Source organism: Cryptomeria japonica, chromosome 5 (genome assembly GCF_030272615.1).
Source record: "Cryptomeria japonica chromosome 5, Sugi_1.0, whole genome shotgun sequence".
Taxonomy (NCBI): domain Eukaryota; kingdom Viridiplantae; phylum Streptophyta; class Pinopsida; order Cupressales; family Cupressaceae; genus Cryptomeria; species Cryptomeria japonica.
The window spans coordinates 885,585,099-885,606,604 of NC_081409.1; the positions used below are offsets into that span (position 1 = coordinate 885,585,099).

The window sequence follows — 21,506 nt, forward strand, 5'->3', positions numbered from 1 at the left end:
GTGTTAAGCTAATATAATGCTGAAGTTGACAATATATTGAACTCGTCAATGCAACACCTTTGTAATCCATTAATGGCAATGTTTTCCATTTACATGGAAAAACATTTTACTCATTTTTAAGCCATGCAATTGTTCTGTGCAAGACAAAACATTAACTTTGAAGCAATGTTCAAACAAATAAAAATAAATAAGAATATCCCCTAGGGACAAAAATATACACTTTGATTTCAAACACAAAAAATACATCCCTTGGTTAAATAATTTTGCAATTTAGAAGAAACCCATTTTCCAACACAAAAGATACAAATCATACATTTTTTAACAGATTTTACTCCTTGTGTGTATAAAAAATAAGGAAAATCAGACCGATCAAAACTATCATAAAAATAAATAAGAAATGAATGGCATAAATATTTGAGCCAAAATTCTTTGTTTTTACAAGGTCCTAAAGCTGTTTCCGATACACCACAGGGATATAAAGAAATACATGCCAAAGGCACAATCAAGAAAATAGGAAACCGTTTGAAATGTCTAATCTGTCAAAAGAGTTTCAATTTTCCATTGCGAGGCAAGCTTGTTTTCACCTGTTCCAAATGGCACAGAGCTTTCTCTTTTCCACTTAGTCCAGAACACGATCCTGCAGCCCCCAAAGTTATCGCAAAGTACAAATAAATCGTACAAAGGCATGTCAAAATTGCAAGTGCAGTTAAGAGATATTGATGCCGCCTGAACAATGTCATCCACCCATCTTCACGTGATTGAAGTTGCCTTCGAAATGAACCTGACAAAGGGGAGACTGGAGGTTGTGCCCTCCTATGTGGTGATGAGATACAATCATGACCCATGATGCTCACCTATCTCAACAACAATGACAAAGCACTGCTCTGAATGAACTGCACCAAACAATCATTATAAATTGAAATTGTGATCCATTGTTAGAAAATTTGTCTGAGCTAAACTCAATCAATCATCCAAAATATAATCACATTGTCCTAAGCTAAGAATATGATACTCACTTCACAGAAAAGTATCTACATAACATCACTTTTGACAATGTAATGACAGATCTCTTAACATGATACGATTCGCTACATCATTGATTAATGGCAACCAACTGGGCTATAGGATAGGTATTGTTAGCAACAGTTCTTTCTATATTTAACATGATTTAGGATTTAAATCTTGGATAGATGTGTGGTTGATTAGAGATAGAAATCTGGGATCACCCATACTTACACACATGGGGTCATGGCAGAACAGATTGACCAAAGAACTGATTCAATGTTCTCAAATGCGTGTTATGAGAACTGGCTATAAATATCTTGCTGGATGTTGGACATTATGTTTCAGCAGCTATGGATTGGAGACAAAACCCTCCAGCGTCAAAGATCAGGCTTCTCGAGGAAAGAACCCTTGAGCAGTGGACTGGCATTCAGAATGAAAATGGTAATTGCCATGCCCCAACCATGTCATAATAATTTAACCAAATGAAGTATAATAATAATATTCATTATCATATCAAAGTAATCAGAAATAAAAAATAATAATAAGAGAATTCAGGAATATATATACAACAGACACGTACACACTACTGCTGCTCAGAAGTACCTTGATTAATAACACTTCATACTTTCCTATAAGATTGGAAGCCAATATACCTTCCTTTGCTGTGAACCAAGAGCTTTCCCAGGTGGCAATCTGATCTTAATAAACCCTTAAGCAAAGTAGTTAACATTAGCCACGATGCTAAGAGTCATGCGATTAGTCTAAGGGAAGACAGTGTATAACTAATGAGAAGGTAAGATTACACCCCAACACAACGGCCAATTGTTAGTGAAGAGGTACGGGTATCAAGGAGTAATCTCATTTAAGATAAAATGTGCAGTTTAGTCAACAAGAGACAACGGACATCATTGGGAGAGACGTAACTTCGAGGAGACACTACCAGGAAGACATGACACTCCAATGTAGATGGAGAAATATATATCTACTGCAGATCGGATTACTCCAAAGACATCATAAAACAGGATAAGATCTGATTCAGGGCAGTCATATTCAGGAATGCAGAAACTTGATATTATAACTGCAATTTGGTATGAAGTATTGATTCTAATGATAGACAGTATAACCCTATTTATAATTACTTGCCTATAAACAATGTGTATGAAATTTGACAATATAAGATTATTTTGTGATCTTTATATATGGAATATATGCAGCAATATGTAATTCTTTATATGTTTGCTGAAATCAATCATAGTAGGGATAACAAGGAAATCAATCATAGTAGGGATAACAAGGGGATGCAAGGAGGAGAAACAGTGATGAGGTCCTCTTCTAAGTACACCACCTAATGGTAGTTGACTGGGGGTCCCATGAGGCCAAAGGGGTGAAAGGTGTACTGCCCTTGGGCTTAGGAGGGAAAGATTCTCAGGACACCCTATTGTAGTTGCCCCAAAACCCTACCATGGTTGACCATGGGATTGAGAAGTCCAATCATAGGGGATGGGAATAGGATGGCATGATGAAGGGGAACTGTTATAGGACACCTCACTAGGTACACTACCTCATATTGATATGGATGAAGGACCACATAAGGCCAAGAGGGATGGCATATCCGCTCTTGGGCCTATGGTAGAAGATCTCTAGGGCACCCTATCAAGTCACCTTATCCTAGCTTCCCTATGGTCGAATTCTATCGATAAATTAGGTATATCATATGATTAAGTTAATGTTCCTCTATTCCATTTCTTGTTTTACATGGAATTGTAATTTTAGGGCAAAAACTAGGGCATTTACAAAAAGAGGACATTACAGGAATACAAATAGTGTCTAGTTCTGCATGTGGACGTGTTTAATAAGCTGCATTAGTATGATAAACTTCAATCAGCTCATGTACTACTTTGAAAATATATTAATAAAATACAAAAACATTTATTGATTATAATAGTGTTAAGTTTGTCTTCTGGTTGCAATTGTTTTTCTGGGTTATTTTCTGTATGTTATTAGCAAAGGTCACTACACTACATTTATGGGTTTTGTCACTTTTGTTCCTTCTGAATACCAGGTGAGATTTTTGGTTCACATGACACTCGAGGAAGGATTTTTACACTATCAAAGTGTAGAGCAGACAAATACTGAGAGGTACAGTGAATTAGTATTTTCATACTTTTAACTTATACCAAAGCATCAACAATAATATGAAAAGTGACTCTGAAAGAAGTGAACACAACCACGCAAGAGAACACCAGATTTACATGAAAAGGTTGAAGGAAAAAAAACCACGGTGAGAAGAGCTGCTTGGATCTATTGCCCAAATCAAGCCTCAAAAGAAAATTGAACTTACAATTATTTTACATGCACCAACCCACAGTAGACACTAATCCCCTTTGCAATATGATGTGCAAGCACCAACCCATAGGAATTTCAAACCAAAGGTGACACCAATCTCCTTGCAATCTGATTTGTAAGCACTAGGAGACACCAATCCCCTTTACAGTTTGATGTGCAGACACCAAAGTACAAGAGACACCAATCTCCTTAGACTAAGCATCAACCCAGTCGCTGAGCACCAACTCAAATTACAAAATGAATGATATAATACTAACAGATGATTCTATCATAAAGATCTTCACAAATTCATTCCGCATGCATCCAATTTAGATGTGAATAAACTAGCAAATACTTTCCAACATTATCCACCTCTCAACACTTCTGTTTGGTAACAAGGAAAGAAACAGTATGGTCATACAGACATAAATACATACATACTGTCATAGTGTCAGCTTCTGATTACATTTTACTCATTCACACACATCTTGGATGCAAGATTGGCTATATATATCAATCCCATCACATTGCTATCACTATTACAACTCTCCAAGATAATCTATGTGACCATAGGTCGATAAAATGTAACTTGTAGTCGGCTCGACCTTAAATCACATGCGGTAGTATAGGTGTGAAGTGATACTATTCGCTTCAGATAATAGGCTCTACTGGTCCCAAAACACCTTCACATGCTTCCTCTAGCAGGCACAACCATCCAAACATTTGCACAGTCATCCAATAGACACAAGTCTTCATTCTGATGCCTCTAGATATCTCTTTGATAACTCAAATCTTCTGAAGCTTGGATCTGACATACCTCCTAACTAGCTCCACCAAACCACAAGCCTAAATAACTAATTGGTTCCTCTAGCTCGCACAACCATCCAAACATTTGCATAGCCATCCAATAAACATAAACTTCATTCTTATGCCTCTAGATATCTCTTTGATAACTCAAATCTTCTGAAGCTTGGATCTGGCATACTTCCTAACTAACTCCACCTATCCACCAAACTGCAAGCCCAAATAATGAATTATAGTACAATGCAGCACCATCCAATGACAATGCAACATGGTGCCAGCAATCCTCAGGAATCTAGCACAAACTCTTCCATGCTCCAACAATCTTAGTACACACTCAGGAGCTACTGACTCCAGTAAACTTCCCACTCTTGTAAGAATAATCAATCAAAAAAACACTTCCTTTAACTCTTTTGGGGAGCTTCTATAACATTAATGACAACATTTCTAATTGAGTGAAACAACATTTGCAACTTTGACATTCCTACTTGATATCGATGACAACAATATAATTATGATATTTTCAACAATCTCCCATGTGCCTTTGACATCAATGACAACATTTCTAAAAATCTCCCCCTTTGTCATTAATGGCAACCTTGCTTTCCAACCATTTGTGAATATAGTACGAACATAATGCTCCCCATGTCTCTATTGCTCCCCCTTTCTCTAACTCTCACTAACTCTCCCCAAAGGGATGCTCAATGTGTCTTATTCTTTCTTCTCACCTGCTCAGGTTCCTTCTTTTGTTGACATTATGTTTTTAAAAAATTTCCCAGACTGTATTTTTCAGTTCTCTTGACTATATCTTACTACATTTCACCACAAGACCTCTATTCGAGTTGTAGTAGAAAAATTAAAGATCAACAAAACTATTTTACATCATATCCAAATATTGGGCAGATTGGACCAGATCAGAAGCAGTTACCACTATTAGAAGATCGTTGTGCCAAGCAATCCAAACTTAGTCTATCAAACCAGAAGCATGCCAAGGAACTTTGTTGCAAATATCCACAAAAGAGATATTTTGGCTTGTGTAAAGGAACATGAGATCTACAACGACACACACGCACATCATATTCAAATGTCAGTGGTCTGAGCTCATATTGTGGAGAAGTATTGCTTGCCTTCTAATTGTAGCATTTCAGTGGCACCAGAATGATGTATTGATTAGCTCCCTATGAACTTGTGCTTCTTCTTAATCAATTACAAATAGGAAGGAGATATCACTCCCAACTAATACATGAGATACTCAAATGTTTCTTTTGTTTTAATGATAATGTTTGCAATCTGCTCTTTTGTATAAACATACTGCAATATGACTTCTTGATTTCTCTCAAAACAGGATACTTGATGGAGATATGCTTTGTCCTTGAATGCATCATTGGAATCTTTGAAATATCGATTGCACTTTTATTATCACAAAGAATTAAAATAGGTTCACCATATTCAATTTTCACATCTTCCAAGGTCTACTTCATCCAAAGTATTTGAATGCAACACAACACTACTGCAGTATATTTTGCTTCTGTAGTAGATAAGGACACAAAGTCCTACTTCTTGCTTAGCCATGACACAAAACTATCTCCAAGAAAGAATGCACCACCACTAGTGCTCTTTCTATCATCAACACTTCCAACGCAATTTGCATCTGTACATGCTATCAAATTGAAATTCTTGCTTCTAGGATACCATAGACCATGGTCCATAGCACTTTCCAAATATCTGAAAATCCTTTTTATCGCCTTTACATGTGTCTCCTTAGGTGCTGCTTGAAATCTTGCAGCCATACGGATTGCTTGCAAAGGTCAAGACTAGATGCAGTCACATACAACAGACTTCCAATCACTGATCTGTACAGAATTTGATTTGCTTTGGGTGACTCATTATCTTTACTTAACTTACACCCAATACCCATAGGTGAATTGATAGGTTTGCAATCCTCCATCCTAAACTTCTTCAACATTTCCTTGAGATACTTGATTTGTGATATGAATATACCTTTGTTTGATTGAGAAATTTGTGAACCAAGAAAAAATGACAACTCACTAAGCATAGACATCTCAAACTCTTTTTGCATTTCTTCAAAAAACTTTTTACACATCTTGTCACTACTACCACCAAAAATGATATCATCAACATAGACAACAACAATCAACTAATGACCACCTTCAATTTTGATATAGAGATTACTGTCAACGATACTTTTCTTGCACCTTTGTTGCTGCATATACTTGTCTAGCCTTGAATAACAAGCCCAAGGGGCCTGCTTGAGTCCATATAACACCTTCAACTTGCAAACAAAATCCTAATTCTCAAACAACTGAAAGTCTGAAACCCTTCAAGTTGATGAAAGCACACTTCTTCCAAATTACCATTCAAAAATGCTAACTTAACATCCATCTGATAAACATTGAAATTCTTAAATACAAAAAATGCCCAAAAAATTCTAGTTGCTTCTGATCTGGCCACCGAAGCAAAGGTTTCTTCACAATCAATACCTTCCACTTGAGCATAGCCCTTGCAAACTAATCTTGCCTTATTTTTTATCACCTTTCCATTCTCATTCAATTTGTTTCTAAATACCCATTTTTTTCCAATTGCATTCTTATCCTGAGGGCTTGGAACAAGTTCCTATGTCTCATTCTTTTCAATCTAATTCAATTCTTCTTCCATTGCATGTATATCCAATTCTCATCCTTGCTAGCCTCTACAAAATCTTAAGGCTCAATCTTAGAAAAGCAAAGTGTACTTGTTTATTCATTTTGGCTAACCTTCTCCTAGTTAGAACTCCACCATCCTTATCTCTAAGAATCTGATTCTTAGCTTGATATCTCTGAACATACCTAGTCGGAGTTCTTATATCTATTCTTTCATGTTCATCTTCTATAACTTCTTCATTGATGTGGTCTGATCCATCTAGATCACTATCTTCATTATCTGATGCCAACTCATAATGTAATGCCTCATCAACTTTCAACAATCTTCTTCAATTTTTATTATAGCATCTATATGCCTTGCTTCTTGTTGAATAACCAAGAAAAATACCTTTATTAGATCTTGAGTCAAACTTACCCAAGTTATCTTCATCTCTTTTGATGTAACATCTGCTTACAAACACTTCGAAATATTTGACTGATGCAAGTCTACCTTTCCACAATTCATATGGTGTTTGTATTATTCACACTTATCTACCCTCTTTCCAATACATGCCATGCAACCTAGCTTCATTCAGCATTGTCCTAGCCATCTCTTGAACTATTTTGTTCATCCTTTCAACCACTACATTTTGTTGAGGATTCCTTGTGGGCAAAATATTGTCTCCTCATTCCATGTTGCACACAAAATTCTTCAAACTCAGTAGAAGCTATCAGACCTTAAGCATTTGATTTTGAAACCAATGTCATTTTCAACCACAGCTTTAAAGACCTTAAACTTCTCAAATGCTTCAGATTTTTCTCTCAACAAAGCAACCCAAGTCATCCTAGAAAAATTATCAATGAGTAACATAATGTACCTTGTTGGCCTAACATAATGTACCTTGTTGGCCTACATACTTCTGTATGAATCAACTTTAAGGACTTTGTAGCAGAATACACCTTTGTCTTGAAACTTGCTCTTGCTTGTTTTCCTTGTTGACAATCCTTGCAAAGAGTGTTTGAGGGCTTTGTAATCTTAGGCATGTCTCTCACAGCTCATTTAGAACTGATTTTCACAAGATTATCAAAATTTATGTGACCCATTCTTTTATGCCATAGCCAACTTTCATCTATCGATGCCAAGAGATATTTTCTTCCTTTGATTGCACTAAGATTATGCATGTTACTAATTGTCCTACTTCCTTTTGCAACAAGTTTTCCGGTGTTGGCCTCCTTGATTTCACATCCTTGCACATTAAATGAGAGATTTTAGCCCTTATCACACATCTAACTCACACTTAATAGATTATGTTTTAGACCTTTGACATATAAATCAACATTTGTCTTAGTTTTCCCATTATCAAGACTTAGAGTGCCTTTTCCTAATATCTTAGCAATAGACTTGTCATTGAGCTTCACTGAGCCACCATTCTACTTCTTCAGACTGATCAAGTTGCTTTTGTCTCCAATCATATGACTAGAACATCCATTGACAATGATCCATGAATTTCCTTCATTTTGTGCATGAAAAGCAGTTTGTACCATCATTGATTTTTCTAATTTCTAATCTTTTTACTACATTTTCCACATTTTCTTTTGATCAACAGAGATGTCTACTTTATTGTCCTGGCTTGGAGGTTTCATAAAACTACTTCTACAAAGTCTTGTTGTATGTCCAAAATTATTGCACTTATAACATATGATATTGAAATCAAAGAGGTGCAAATGAATTTTTGCTTACAAAATTACTCCTCCTTGTGAAGATCACTCTGCAATCTACTGCCTTATGAACGTATTGATTAAAAGAAAAACAATAATCAGAGAATGAATGTTGGAACTTGGTCATGTGAGACTGACTTGAAAGGTTTGATCTTTTCAATCTCTTCTTTTGCTTGCTGACTTGAGTTAAGGTGTCTTCTTCCATCTTCTCGTTGTCTTCAATTTTCTTGACTGTGTTTGTACATGGTCCTTTTAGAGCTTCCTCATAGCTATTAGACTTCCTTGCACTTATCATCTTTGAAACTTAATTAGTGTTTGAGCTCTGGCATTCTTCAAAGCCAAGACCTGCCTTGATGAATGGTGACCTTTGACTGTTTATGATCTCATCGAGAACATCTTTTAAACTTCAAACTTCTATTTAACTAAGAATTAGCCTTCTTTAAGTCTTTCCTCATAGACACAATTTCAGTTTCAAGCTTCTGACAGATTTCTTCCTTTTTCCTTTAACTGATTTCTCAAAATTTCTTTTATCCTCTTGGCCTCTTCTACTTGGGACTTTCAGACTTTCAAATTGCCCTTTGTAAGTTTGGAGCTTAGCTTGCTTAAACTTGTCATCACCTTCATAGATATTATGAAGCTTATCCCAAATCTCCATTGCTGTCTTGCAATGCATTATCTTAACAAACTCAGGATTTGATAAACCACATAAGGTAGCATTCTTAGCTCTTGCTATTTTCATTTGCTCTCTTTCTAGCTTGATCTGTTGGTAGATTCTTAGGAATTGTGTAGCCATCTGCAACAAATTGGCAAACATCAAATCCTATAGCCACCAAGTATGTTTCCATTCTAACACTCCAGAAGGCATAGTTAGATCCATCAAATAGTGGTGTCTTATTGGAAAAAAACCTTCTTGACTAGCCATGTGTGCCAACCAAGATCTACCTCAAGCTGTTAGACTTCACCAAGGACTTGAATCTAATACCAATTGTAGAGCACACAAATACTGAGAGGGGGGGTGAATCAGTGTTTTAATATTTTTAACTTAAACCAAAGCATCAACAATAATATCAAAAAGTGACTATGCAAGAAGTGAACACATCCACACAAGAGAACACTGGATTTACGTGGAAACCCGGATGGGAAAAAAACCACAATGAGAACAGCTGCTTGGATCTACTACCCAAATCCAACTTCAAAAAAGAAAATTGACAACAATCATTTTGCAAGCACCAACCCACAAGAATTTCAACCCAAAGGAGACACCAATCCTCTTACAATCTGAATTGTAGAGACCAACCAACCCACTAGAGACATCAATCCCCTTTACAATATGATGTGCAAGCACCAACCTATAGGAATTTCAACACAAAGGAGACACCGATCTCCTTGCAATCTGATTTACAAGCACCAACCCACAGGAGACATGAATCCCTTTACAATTTGATGTGCAAGCACCAACCTACGGGAGACACCGATCTCCTTAGACTAATCATCAACCCAGTCGCTGAGCACAAACTCAGATTACAAAATGAATAATATAAGAATAAAAAATGATTTTATCATAAAGATCTTCACAAATTCATTCTGCATATATTCAATTTTGTTCTGAATCAACTAATAGATGCTTTGCAACATTATCCACCCCTCAACACTTCTATTCTGGAGCAGCAAATGAAAAAATATGCTAATACAGACACAAATACACATACTGTAATGGTGTGGACTTCTCATTACATTATACTCGTCCACACACATCTTGCATGGAAGATCGGCTATATATATATATATATATATATATCAATTTGATCAGGTTGCTATCACCTTGATGTTGGCTTAGGATCATTAACACTATCGCAACTCTCCAAGATAATCTATATCAGCCATAGGTCAATAACATGTAACGTGTAGTCAGCTCAACCTTAAACCACATGAGGTAGTGTAGGTGTGAAGAAATACTATGCGCTCCAAATCATAGGCTCTACTGGTCCCAAAACACATTCACACACTTCCTCTGACTGGTGCACGTTTCCTTTGGCTGGCACAACCATCCAAACATTTGCAGTCATCCAGTAGACATAATCTTCATTCTGATGCCTCTAGATATCTCTTCGGTAACTCAAATCTTCTGAAGCTTGGATCCAACATGCCTCTTGACTAGCTCCACCTATCCACCAAACCACAAGCCCAAATAACAAACTGTGGTAGAATGCAGCACCATCGAATTACAATGCAACATGGTGCAAATTCCACCTTTGAGCAGCAATCCTCAAGAATCTAGTGCAAACTCTGCAATGCTCCAACAATCTTTAGTACACACTCAAGAGCTACTAACTCTAGTAAAATTCCCACTCTTGTAAGAATAATCAATCAAAAAAAAACTTCCTTGAACTCTTTTGCGGAGCTTCCATAATGTTAATGACAACATTTTGTAATTGATTGAGACAACATCTGCAACTTTGTCATTCCTACTTGACATCAATGACAACGATATGGTTACAATATTTCCAACAATCTCCCATATGCCTTTGACATCAATGACAATATTTTTAACACAGGAGAGTTATTCTCTCTTTATTGCCATGCCCCTAAACCCGATAGCAACCATTATTAATAGAAAAATGAGGGAATAATAAGATAGAAGACCAACTAGGATAAATATCAATAATTCTAAGCAGCGAATTCCCCCAAAAAAGGGCCGACTCAATATGAAAGTGAATAAAATGAGATTAATTTGTATTTAAAACTATATTGTTTGTGGCGGCCCTTTGTGAAGAATCACCTCTCTTGCGAAGAGGCAGGAAAAAGGTATTTAAAGACATAAAGTGGAAGGATAAGAGGGGGGGAGAAGTGAAAAGACAAAATAAGTTCAAAACTTATTAGCAGCAGAAAATAAAAGGAAATATTATTTGAAGGGAGCAGGCAAGAGACCCCAAATCAGAAAAGGAATAAGAGCAGGAGGACTTATACATAGGACCTGCATTTATGAAGGATATCCACCAAAATCAGAAATCAGTATATATCATCTGCAATCATCAAAAAGAGGTCAGTTTGATATAGGCATCATACAGATTGGAAAATATATCCAGCAATCCATTGAACAAAGCATCAATCCAGATCAGAAAAGACTATATTGAGCAGCAGGTATGAACTGAAATCAGGCACATAACAGATCAGATCCAGGCTTATTATACAGAGCATATAATAGCATTGTTAATTATCTTTGTGGCGATAAATCAAGATTTAAAATTGGCAATTTGCATTACCTAAATATACTTATACCTTATTTGAGAATTCCAGAACAAAAATAGAGAAAGATCCCAATAGGGGGCATTACAATTATGCAGGCACTGGAGGAGGGATTTAGACACTCTCATTGGAGGGTGTGCTCTAAGAGGAGAGTTGTTCTCCCATTGTGCATGAAAGTTGGGATTTGTTCTCTCCCACGATAGAAGATTTGCAAGTTTGATAGTCAGGCAATCTATTGATGCGATTAGTTTGGTGTGTTCTGGGTGAGTTAGGAGATTTGATGGACCCTCTTCATCAAATATCCATATAGGTTGCTATGTCCAGTCCATGCAGTGTTTTGCCATTTGTATGCACTAATGTAAGTAAGGGCAGAAGTGTTGGTTTTTATATTAAATCTATAGTATAGTTGGTAGGTTAATAACTATATAATTAGTATTAGGTATGTTTATAATAAATAATCATATTAACTTTTATTAGTATTTATTAATGTGCAGAGGGAATTCATTTCCCATATCAAGGCTGTGTATATTGTTTTAATGAGAATGCTATATCAATAAATACATATCATAGTAAAAATCAATCCAATGAATCCCAATGAAATATCAGTGGATTTTTCTGGATGCAGATTATGATGGTAGGTGTGGATGATAGAGTGTCTATTACAAGTTAATACATTTAGAAACTGTTAAAATTTAGTGCATGGCATGCAAATTTTGCAATAAAATATAACTGTCTTAACCTTCAACCAAACCTGCAACTGAAGTGCCCTAAATTGCATACACAGAAAATATGAAAATTTTTATTTTTAAAAATAATCAAAACTAAAAAACAATAAACAATAAACTTCAAATTGAGTATATGCCTACAGTCAGGAAAAAATAATTTTATTATTCTGGAAAAATAATGCAACTACCAAAAATATAGATGCCACAAGGTCATGAATAACCCATGAACTTGCCACTCCAAAAAAAAAACAAAGCAACCCTAATATAAAATTGTCTTTCATCACAAAACGCACTTCTAAAATTAATTCAGCTACCCAGGATTTTTTTAAAAAGCAGAACCTAAATAAACTATGCAATCTGTCAGGGATGACCCCACAACGCAGCGGTTAGCTGCGAGCCTCCTACATGGAAGGTCTTGGGTTCGAGTCTACTCAAGGCCCATGTGTTCCACACACAAGTAATGGAGAGATAAGGTGATGCCTGGGCGTGGAAGACAGGACGGCATAAAGAGATATGAGGGTGTTATTGCCAAACAAACATGAGGATGAGGCCCCTCAAAAATGTGGTTTCACTAGTTCATAGCTCCAGTCAAAAGCGAATACCACTTCAACTGTGATTGATCAAAAAAAAAAGTATGCAATCTACCCAGAATAGAGCTGAAAACAAATATAACAAAAAATTAGTCCACCCAAAAATAGACGTCATCATATCGGACAACATACCAGAAGGATTACTGCCAATAAGAAGTATCAGTCATCACATGGATCTGGTTCCAGGGGTCAGCTTCTCAAGTAAGGAGTTGCATAGGATAACACAAGCAAAAAATGAAGAGTTGAATAGAAGGTACAAAAGCTGCTTAAAGAGGGACTATTCCAGGAGAGTTTGATCCCATTTGCAGCATCTACACCCAAGAAGGATGGTGAGTGGGTGATGTGTATTGATTCGAAAGCAATCAACAAAATCGCAGTAGAATATAGATTTCCATTACCAAGGATGGTTGATATAATGGACTACTTGAGTGGTGAAGTACTTTCACAAAATTGATTTGAAGAATGGCTATCATCAGATTAGGATAGGGGAGGAGATGAACGGAAGACAACATTCAAGATTAATGGAGGACCGTATGAGCAGCTGGTTATGCTATTGGACTGACAAATGTGCCTAATACATTTATGCGATTGGAAGAAATTTTTTGAGAAAGTTTGTAACTATTTATCAAGATGATATTTTGATTTTCTGTAGGACTAAGGAAGAACACCTAGTGCATATCAGACTAGTAACACAGGGATTGAGGGAAGAGAAGTTGCTAATTAGTTGAAAAGGTGTAGCTTAATTAAGGAAGAATTGGTATATATGGGATTTGTCATCTCAGCTAAAGGATTGAAGATGGATCTGAAGAAAGTCAAAGCCATTATGAAATGGCCTACACCAACAAACATGAGAGAAGTGCGATCTTTTCATGGACTAGCAAGATTTTATACAAAATTCATTAGTAATTTCAGCAAAAATTGTGCACCATTGACTTACACAATAAGGGGGTACAAGGAATACAAATGGGCCGCTAGAGCAGATAAGAGCTTTGAGCTGTTGAAAAAGAAGATAACAAAATAACTAGTATTAACCCTACTAGACTTTAATAAGGTATTCCAAGTTGATTGTGATGCAAATGGAAATGCAATTGGAACAATATTAAGCCAAGAAGGAAGGCAACTAGCATACTTCAGTGAAAAGTTGAATGATGCCACAAAAAGATATTTGATTTCTAATCAAGAATTTTATTTTGTAATTCAAGCACTAAACAAATGGAGACATTACCTCTTACCCAAAGAACTTGTGATATGCATTGGTAAGCAAGCACCAAAATACCCAAACAACCAAGGAAAATTAAACTAGAGACATGCAACAGGTGAAATTTATGCAGATTTACACTTTTGTGTTGAAATATAAAAGAGAAAAGTCGAACAAAGTTGTTGATGCGTTGAGTACGAGACTGAGAATAAAATTAGCTGGTTTTGAGAGGCTAAAACATTTGTATGAAATTGATACTAATTTTGTGGAGGCTTGGAAAGCATGTAAGAGTAAGCATGGACAAAAGCAAGTGGGTGGACTATCTTATTCAAAATGAGATGCTAATCGAAGAAAATCAATTAGGTATACCAAGAGTACCATGAGGGAGAATCTAATCAACAAGAAACATTGCGATGGATTAGCAAGACATTTTAGGGTAGATAAGACAGTTGCCTCAGTTAGTGAGAACTATTTTTAGCCACAAATATACAAGAATTTGTCAAGTTGCCAGTGGACACTCAAACTATTAATTACATCAAACCTTACTAATACTCAAGAAGCCTTTTGAGGATATAAGCATGGATTTTATATTGGGAATGCTGAGAACACAAAGGAGAAACAATTTAATAATGGTAGTAGCAGATAGGTTCTCTAAGATAGAGCACTTCATTCCATGTACAAATTGTAATGATGAAATACATATAGTTGATCTATTTTTCAAGGAGGTTGTAGGGCTACATGGTTTGCCAAGGAGCATAATTTCAAATAGGGGCACTAAATTTGTAGGATACTTTTGAAGGGTCTTATGGAGAAAGACAACAACATAATTGAAGTTCAGCTCAGCATACCATCAATGGACAAACCAAAGTTATCAGCAGGAGCTTAGAAAACTTACTAAGATGCCTAGCAAAGGACAAGACAAAACTTGGCACACGATTCTATCTCAGGCAGAGTTTGTATATAACAATTCAACAAATAGAAGTACTAGCAAAACAACATTTCAGATTGTGAACCGTGGTAGACCAAGAAATGTATCAGAGTTAAGAGATATCAGCAATGAAGACAAAAGGAGTGCAGAGGCAAAAGAGTTTGGAGAACACATCCAACAAGTACATGCCGAAGTAAGAAGTCACTTGGAGTAGAAGAATGAAGATTTTGACTTTTAAAAGCTTAGACACTTGAACCCAAAGCTTGGCTGGAGAAGGACTATCTAGCAAGACATTTACACCAACTCCAGGAGGTAGGCAAGAAAAGAAAAGAACAAAAGCTGCACAACTCACGATAACACAATGAATCAATCATTTTCAAACAAATTAAACTTGCTCCCAAAAAGGCTAGTCAGACATTAAAAAACACATAAGCTGCCTGTGGTAACACAATCTAGAAACATATTCAATTTTACAAGCTAAATCCTTCAATAGGGTATACGTTAATCAGCTAATCAAATCTATATGACATCATGTCCAATACTCTAATATAGCTAATCCCAAAATTTGTTAGATAAACTCAGGTAATCCCAGTATAAGACTTGTATCCAGCAGATCCAAGGGGTTGTGGTATAAAATACTATAATGTTAAGAATGGGCAACCAAAACAAAATGAGCCTTGTTAAAATCCATTTGGCTGCTATAAGGGAGCCTGTAATTCCAACAGATGTGTAGCAAGTTTAACATTGCATTTAAGGCAGTACATAACCTGACCCCAGATTCATAATCTAGAAAAGAAAAAAGGAATTCCAGGAATAACTCTGTGTTAGCTTAAACCTTTAAATCAATCCACCATGATCTACTGGTTGAGATGGGGAAACTTATACGCAAATGGCCTGGGTTCAAAGGCAATTGCACTCAGAGCTCCGTGAATATTGAATTTAATTTCTAGTAAGTTCATTGGTTTTAATCTAGCAATTAAGACTAGGCATCATGTTCTACGTAAACAACTTAACTTTAAAAACAAATTGAAGGAGCCCAATGTGTGTACTACAAACAAAAGGCAAGTAAGACCTCCCCTACTCTCAAATGGACCTGTTAAAACAAAGAGCCTGTCCAACTGAATTCTTCAACATCTCCATATAACCATAATTAACATGCCCGAAAAAATAAAAGGAAAAAGAATAAAAACTCAAATGTTAAAGAAACCACTATAACATTACTTCTTTCATTGCAAGCTTGATCACAAGGTTAAAATCTAACGAGGTTGATTTTGCAAAACATTGCCCTCTGGCCTTCAATGGATATGTTTCTCAAGTTCCATGCCTAATTTGAATTTTGGTCTCTGAGCATGATCCCTCTTCCCATGTGATTTGAATCGGGATTTATATTGCCTTTTTTTGTAAATATAGTGACAAGCTTTCAATTAAAATAAATAGAAAAACAATTTCCTTGTGGATATAGAAGAGACGGCAATACAACAAATGGGTGTCCCGATCAGTGGCACCTTAACAATGCCCCTTGTGTCGCATTATGTTATATTAAAGCAAACCTGGTAAAACAACGTAACCCTAATAGTGTTACTTTCTAGTTAAATCTAAAACAAGCAACGACAACCCCCCATCTACAGTTATGTTATGCTCCGATTAATTTAAGAGATGCTTATATTTACAAAAGAAAATTTTAAAAAATGCATATCATTCCAAAAAGGGAACAATCATGTGTATGTTGAAATGAACCTCAGATTACACAAAAACCCATCAAATACACATCAATCCAAAAGACTGCTGAAACAAATACCAGAAAATACATTTACACAGAAAAAAAGAAAAGAACAAAGAAAAAATTCAATAAATATTTACAAAGTCCACGGTCATGTTTATGAGAGAATATGTACTTCTATTTATTAATAATTCTCAAAATGAAAATTCAAGCCATGAGATTGCTACGAAAAGCAGATCTCAGGTAATACTAGTTTATCTAGTAACACGGTTAAAGAGAGCTTAATTTGACGCGCCAGAAATTAAAACTTAATAATTCAATAAGTAAAAGATCTGATCATCAACTTACCAGAACAGAAAAATGTTCTGCTCCGGGCGCCGAATTTGCTATATCGTGTATTTCGCCTCCATTCGCGCAGAGCGAGCGGTCTCAGGTTCGAGAGTCGATCCGGCCGTTCGAAATGATAAGAAAAGCGCGTATTATTTGTTTTACTTGATGTGAATCCATATAAAAGTAGGATTCCTGTTTATGTGTAGAAGCATTTAAAGAAGTCGTTCAACAAACTGTATTGCACTTTTTAAAAATATATTGGCCAACTGGACCAAATGTTAGTCAAACGTCATTAAAAAGGTATGACGGTTATTGCTCCGAGGGTGTGATTGTGGTTCATCAAGTTATATTAGGTTAGATAATTGTTTTGCTCAATTTGGTGTATGGTCTCCATATTTTTAGTTATAGGTTTTAGTTTCATTTGTGTCTATTTGAGTTGCAGTAATTTTGAGTTTCATTTGTGTATTTAAATTGAAGTGTGAAGCGATTCGGTCAAGTATGAACTATGTCTATTAGGGTCATCATTTGAAATGGTCAAAATAATTATTTTGTGTGCATTTAATTAGATGATTATCATGTTTAATTCTTATATTTATATGCATTAAGTTAGATGTTTGCTTGGCTAAGTCTTATATGTGTATTATGTTTGATGATTACTTAGCTCAAGCCTTATCTATGCGTGTTAGGTTAGACGGCTAACCAACATAATTTTGTGTGGTGGCTATTTGAAGTAGTAGATTTAAGTCACAATTATGTGTATAAGGTTACATGATTACTCATCTTAAGCCTTGTGTATGTGTATCAAGTTAAACAATTATTTGGCTAAAGTATTGTATGTGCATCTTAAGTTAGATGATTGTTTCACTTGATTTGTTGAATGGTTACCATTTAATGCAATGGATTTCAACTTCATCCATGTGTACTTAGGTTGTCTTGAAGTGACTAAGTATGATATCATCCATGTGTATTGGGGTTGTCATTTGTAGTGATAAGGTTGATCATTATCCATATGTATTGGGTTGTATAATTACCAAGCTCAAGCCTTGTCTATATATTAGGTTAGATGATTACTTGGCTCCAATATCTCCTATGTGTCTTTGGTTAAATGGTTGCTTGGTTCAATTCTTATTTTATGTTTATGGATCGATGACTACTAAACATAGTTGGTTGCATGCACATTATCAAAACTTAAGGTTTAAGTCTCATCCATTCATATTAAATTATATAACTAAGCATGTTAAGCCTTATGCATGTGTATTGGGTTAAATGATTGTTCAACTCAAGTCTCATATGTCTAATAGATTAGACAATCACTTAACATAATTTGTTATACAACTATTTTTTGAAATAAGAAGCAAGATCACTTATCATCCATGTGTATTAGGTTAGATGATTACCCAACTCTAGGCTCATCTATATGAATTAGATCACATGATTGCCTAACACATTGATTGCACAGTTGTTGGTCAATACAATAGGCTTGAGTTTGATCTATGTCCACTATACTAGTTGATTACCCAAGTCAATTAATTAAAAGTTCAAGTCACATCCATGTGTATTTATGTTAAATGATTATACCTAGCTCAATTGGATGTATTAGTTGGTCATTTGAACCTACATGGTCAAGTCTCAAATCATTTTTATTGGGTTGGATAACTACCTAATCAATAAAAATTGTCTTGCCTCTTTAAACTTTTGGTGTACACTTTAATGAATGACATATCAAGTAAATAGGAAAAATAAGTCCCTTGTGAAAAACTTCACATGAAATAGGTCCTATAGAAATTAGTTTGGTGTCTTGCATGGCAGTGACCTGAAAATATACCTTCGCTTTTTTTACCTATTAGTAACCAAGGGGTTGAATGAAAATTGGGCATTTATAATTTCCCCCTCTTCATTTCTTTCAATTTGGCAATGTTTTTGGAGCATGTGATTCTTAAAATCACTTCTCTCATGGTTCTTATCAATGTGGGACTCACAAAATTATTATTGTCGACTAGGAAATCGAGGAAGAACTAAAGCATGAAGTTAAACTAAGCAAATCATAAAAAATTTAAACAAGCATGCTAAACTACCTAATCTAACCAATAGAATTATCAAAACAAAGCATAAATTGAAATACAAATCAAACCATTGCTACTATGCTCCTTCGATAAAACTCTATTGCTTCTGATTTCTTCTCTAATACAAATATGTTGCTCACTAAATGCAAGATACACAAATACAGATGAAAGCAAGTCATGTGATAGCGAAATTACTAGAAGTGTGATTTTAAGGTAATGAAAACTAATTGGCAAATTTGACTAAGTAGCAATGAGAAAATTAGATTGCTAATTAGACAGAATAACAATGTTAAAACTAGATGATTTGAATAAGGAATAAAGCCTCCTTTTATAGAAATCTGGATTTCAATGGACAGCCGAGATCAAGTTGATTTTTGAGGAATCAAATGGATATGATCAAGCGCATGACAAAGCTGCCATTTAGGAGATGGGCAAAAATGGGAAAAGCCGAGGATAATATATTATGGAGAATTAATAAATAAAATCATTAATTATCTCCACATGAATATCAAATTAGTAGGTTGAAGATATTATGGAGATTAAATAATTAAAAAATATTAAATATATCCACATCAGATTATACATGGGAGAAATTAATAAATAAAATTTATTAATTATCTACACATAAAAAGAAAATATTATGTAAATAAAATCTATTAATTATCTCCATTTAAAAAGAAGATAAATAAGATAAATTAATAAATATAATTTATTAATTTATTATTGATATTTATGAATTAGGTAATTAAATAAAATTAATTTATTTAATTAAAAGGCAAAAGGGATTTATTTTTAGAAAAATCGTTAGTAGGAAATGGGGTTTAATTAATTAAACCTAAAGGCAAATAAGTCAAACCGATGTGCAAAGACCTCGATTTTGTCAAATTAAGTCAAATTGAGTCAAATTAGGCAAAATTGGGAAGAATTGGGAGGAATTGGGAAGAAAATGGGAAGAATTGGGTTAGAATGGGTAAACCAGGTCAAAGTGGGTCAAAGGACATGAAATGGGGATGAAATGACACCATGGGATAGGAAAATAGATCAAAATGATGTTACAAGATCAAAATGTGAGCAAATTGATATCACTAGGACAAGTTTTGGGACGAATTGATGTCACAGAATCGAAATGGGAGCAAATTGATATCACTAGGATAGGTTTTGGGATGAATTGATGTCATAGAATTGAAATGGGGATGAAATGACATCATTAGGATATATTTTGGGACAAATTGATGTCATATAATAGAAATTGGGACAAAATGGTATCAATGGGACAGAAAATGGGAGAGAAGAATGTGGCAGGATCGACGAGTAGTAAATACTACGCACACAACAAGAAAACATGTTAAAAATAGGAGACGCGGGCGTTGACCATTTTTTAGTGTCTATAATTATAACCTAATTTGTATTTTTGTTGAGCAATTATAGGCCCCCACTAACACTTTTAGTTAGATTTTTTTTTGGAAGGGGAGGAATATGGGTGAGTTGTGGGAGATTTGACTAGTGTTTTTAGTTTCCTTGAGATGGCCTCTACAAGTACTTATTGCACTAATGATAGGTTTCCTTGTTATGTTCTTGATAGATATAAGGCAAAGAAAAAAATTAGGCACAACCAAGTTAAGAGGTTGATTTGTTGAGAAATACTTTCCTTGGGAAGTGTATTCTATATGTTTCAATGCCCACATATTATTTTGGAAGTTTGCATATGATTTGTTCATGTGTATTTTGCAAGTTCCAACCTTTGTATGATCTATATAATACCTTTTTCCACTTATTCACTTGGATTTTATTGGCTAGTTGGTACACCTTGTTAACCTTTTTAGAGTATATTTTTAGTGATATCAACCTCTTAAGTGAGCTCTATGGATAATTTTCAAATGGAAAAATCTATGTTGTTAGATGTTTATCATTGTTGAGTTTTTTTATAACATTAGTTGATTCTATTTTGTTGGTATGTGACAATTAATCATGCTATTGGGCTTAAATTTGGTAACTTTAACAATTTTGCCCCCAAATTAATTAATAAGGAAGTGCAAAGGGGCAGAGCCCCTCCTATTTTGTATGTGAACCAACATTTGTAAACTTCCACAAAGGCTTGATAATTATAAGTAGTTGTGAAATGTGAAAAGCCATGAGATTGTAATTTGTTTCTTTGCTAGATAATAAAACAAAGTGGAGAGTTGTTGCTCTATAGATGTAGCCTACATTAGGTGAACC

At 35.1% G+C, this 21,506-nt stretch overlaps 1 protein-coding gene across 2 annotated transcripts; it reads right to left on the minus strand.

Moving 5' to 3' along the window:
• Window positions 1-351: 351 nt before the first annotated feature.
• On the minus strand, window positions 352-17,437 carry LOC131028012 (uncharacterized). 2 transcript variants are annotated; one of them, XM_057958130.1, is made up of 2 exons: window positions 17,245-17,437; window positions 352-854 (listed from the first exon to the last, which is right to left on the minus strand). In XM_057958130.1, the coding sequence occupies exon 2, from the start codon at window positions 843-845 to the stop codon at window positions 540-542; it is 306 nt and encodes a 101-aa protein (XP_057814113.1). In that variant the 5' UTR covers window positions 846-854; window positions 17,245-17,437; the 3' UTR covers window positions 352-539. The 2 variants fall into 2 exon arrangements, with proteins under 2 accessions (XP_057814113.1, XP_057814112.1); XM_057958129.2 differs by having other exon boundaries at window positions 352-893; window positions 17,245-17,430.
• Between the last annotated feature and the right edge of the window lie 4,069 nt (window positions 17,438-21,506).

What these genes read in the sequence shown, in the direction of transcription:
- LOC131028012 (XM_057958130.1), bottom strand. Translation starts at nt 845, where the DNA reads ATGGGTCATGATTGTATCTCATCACCACATAGGAGGGCACAACCTCCA.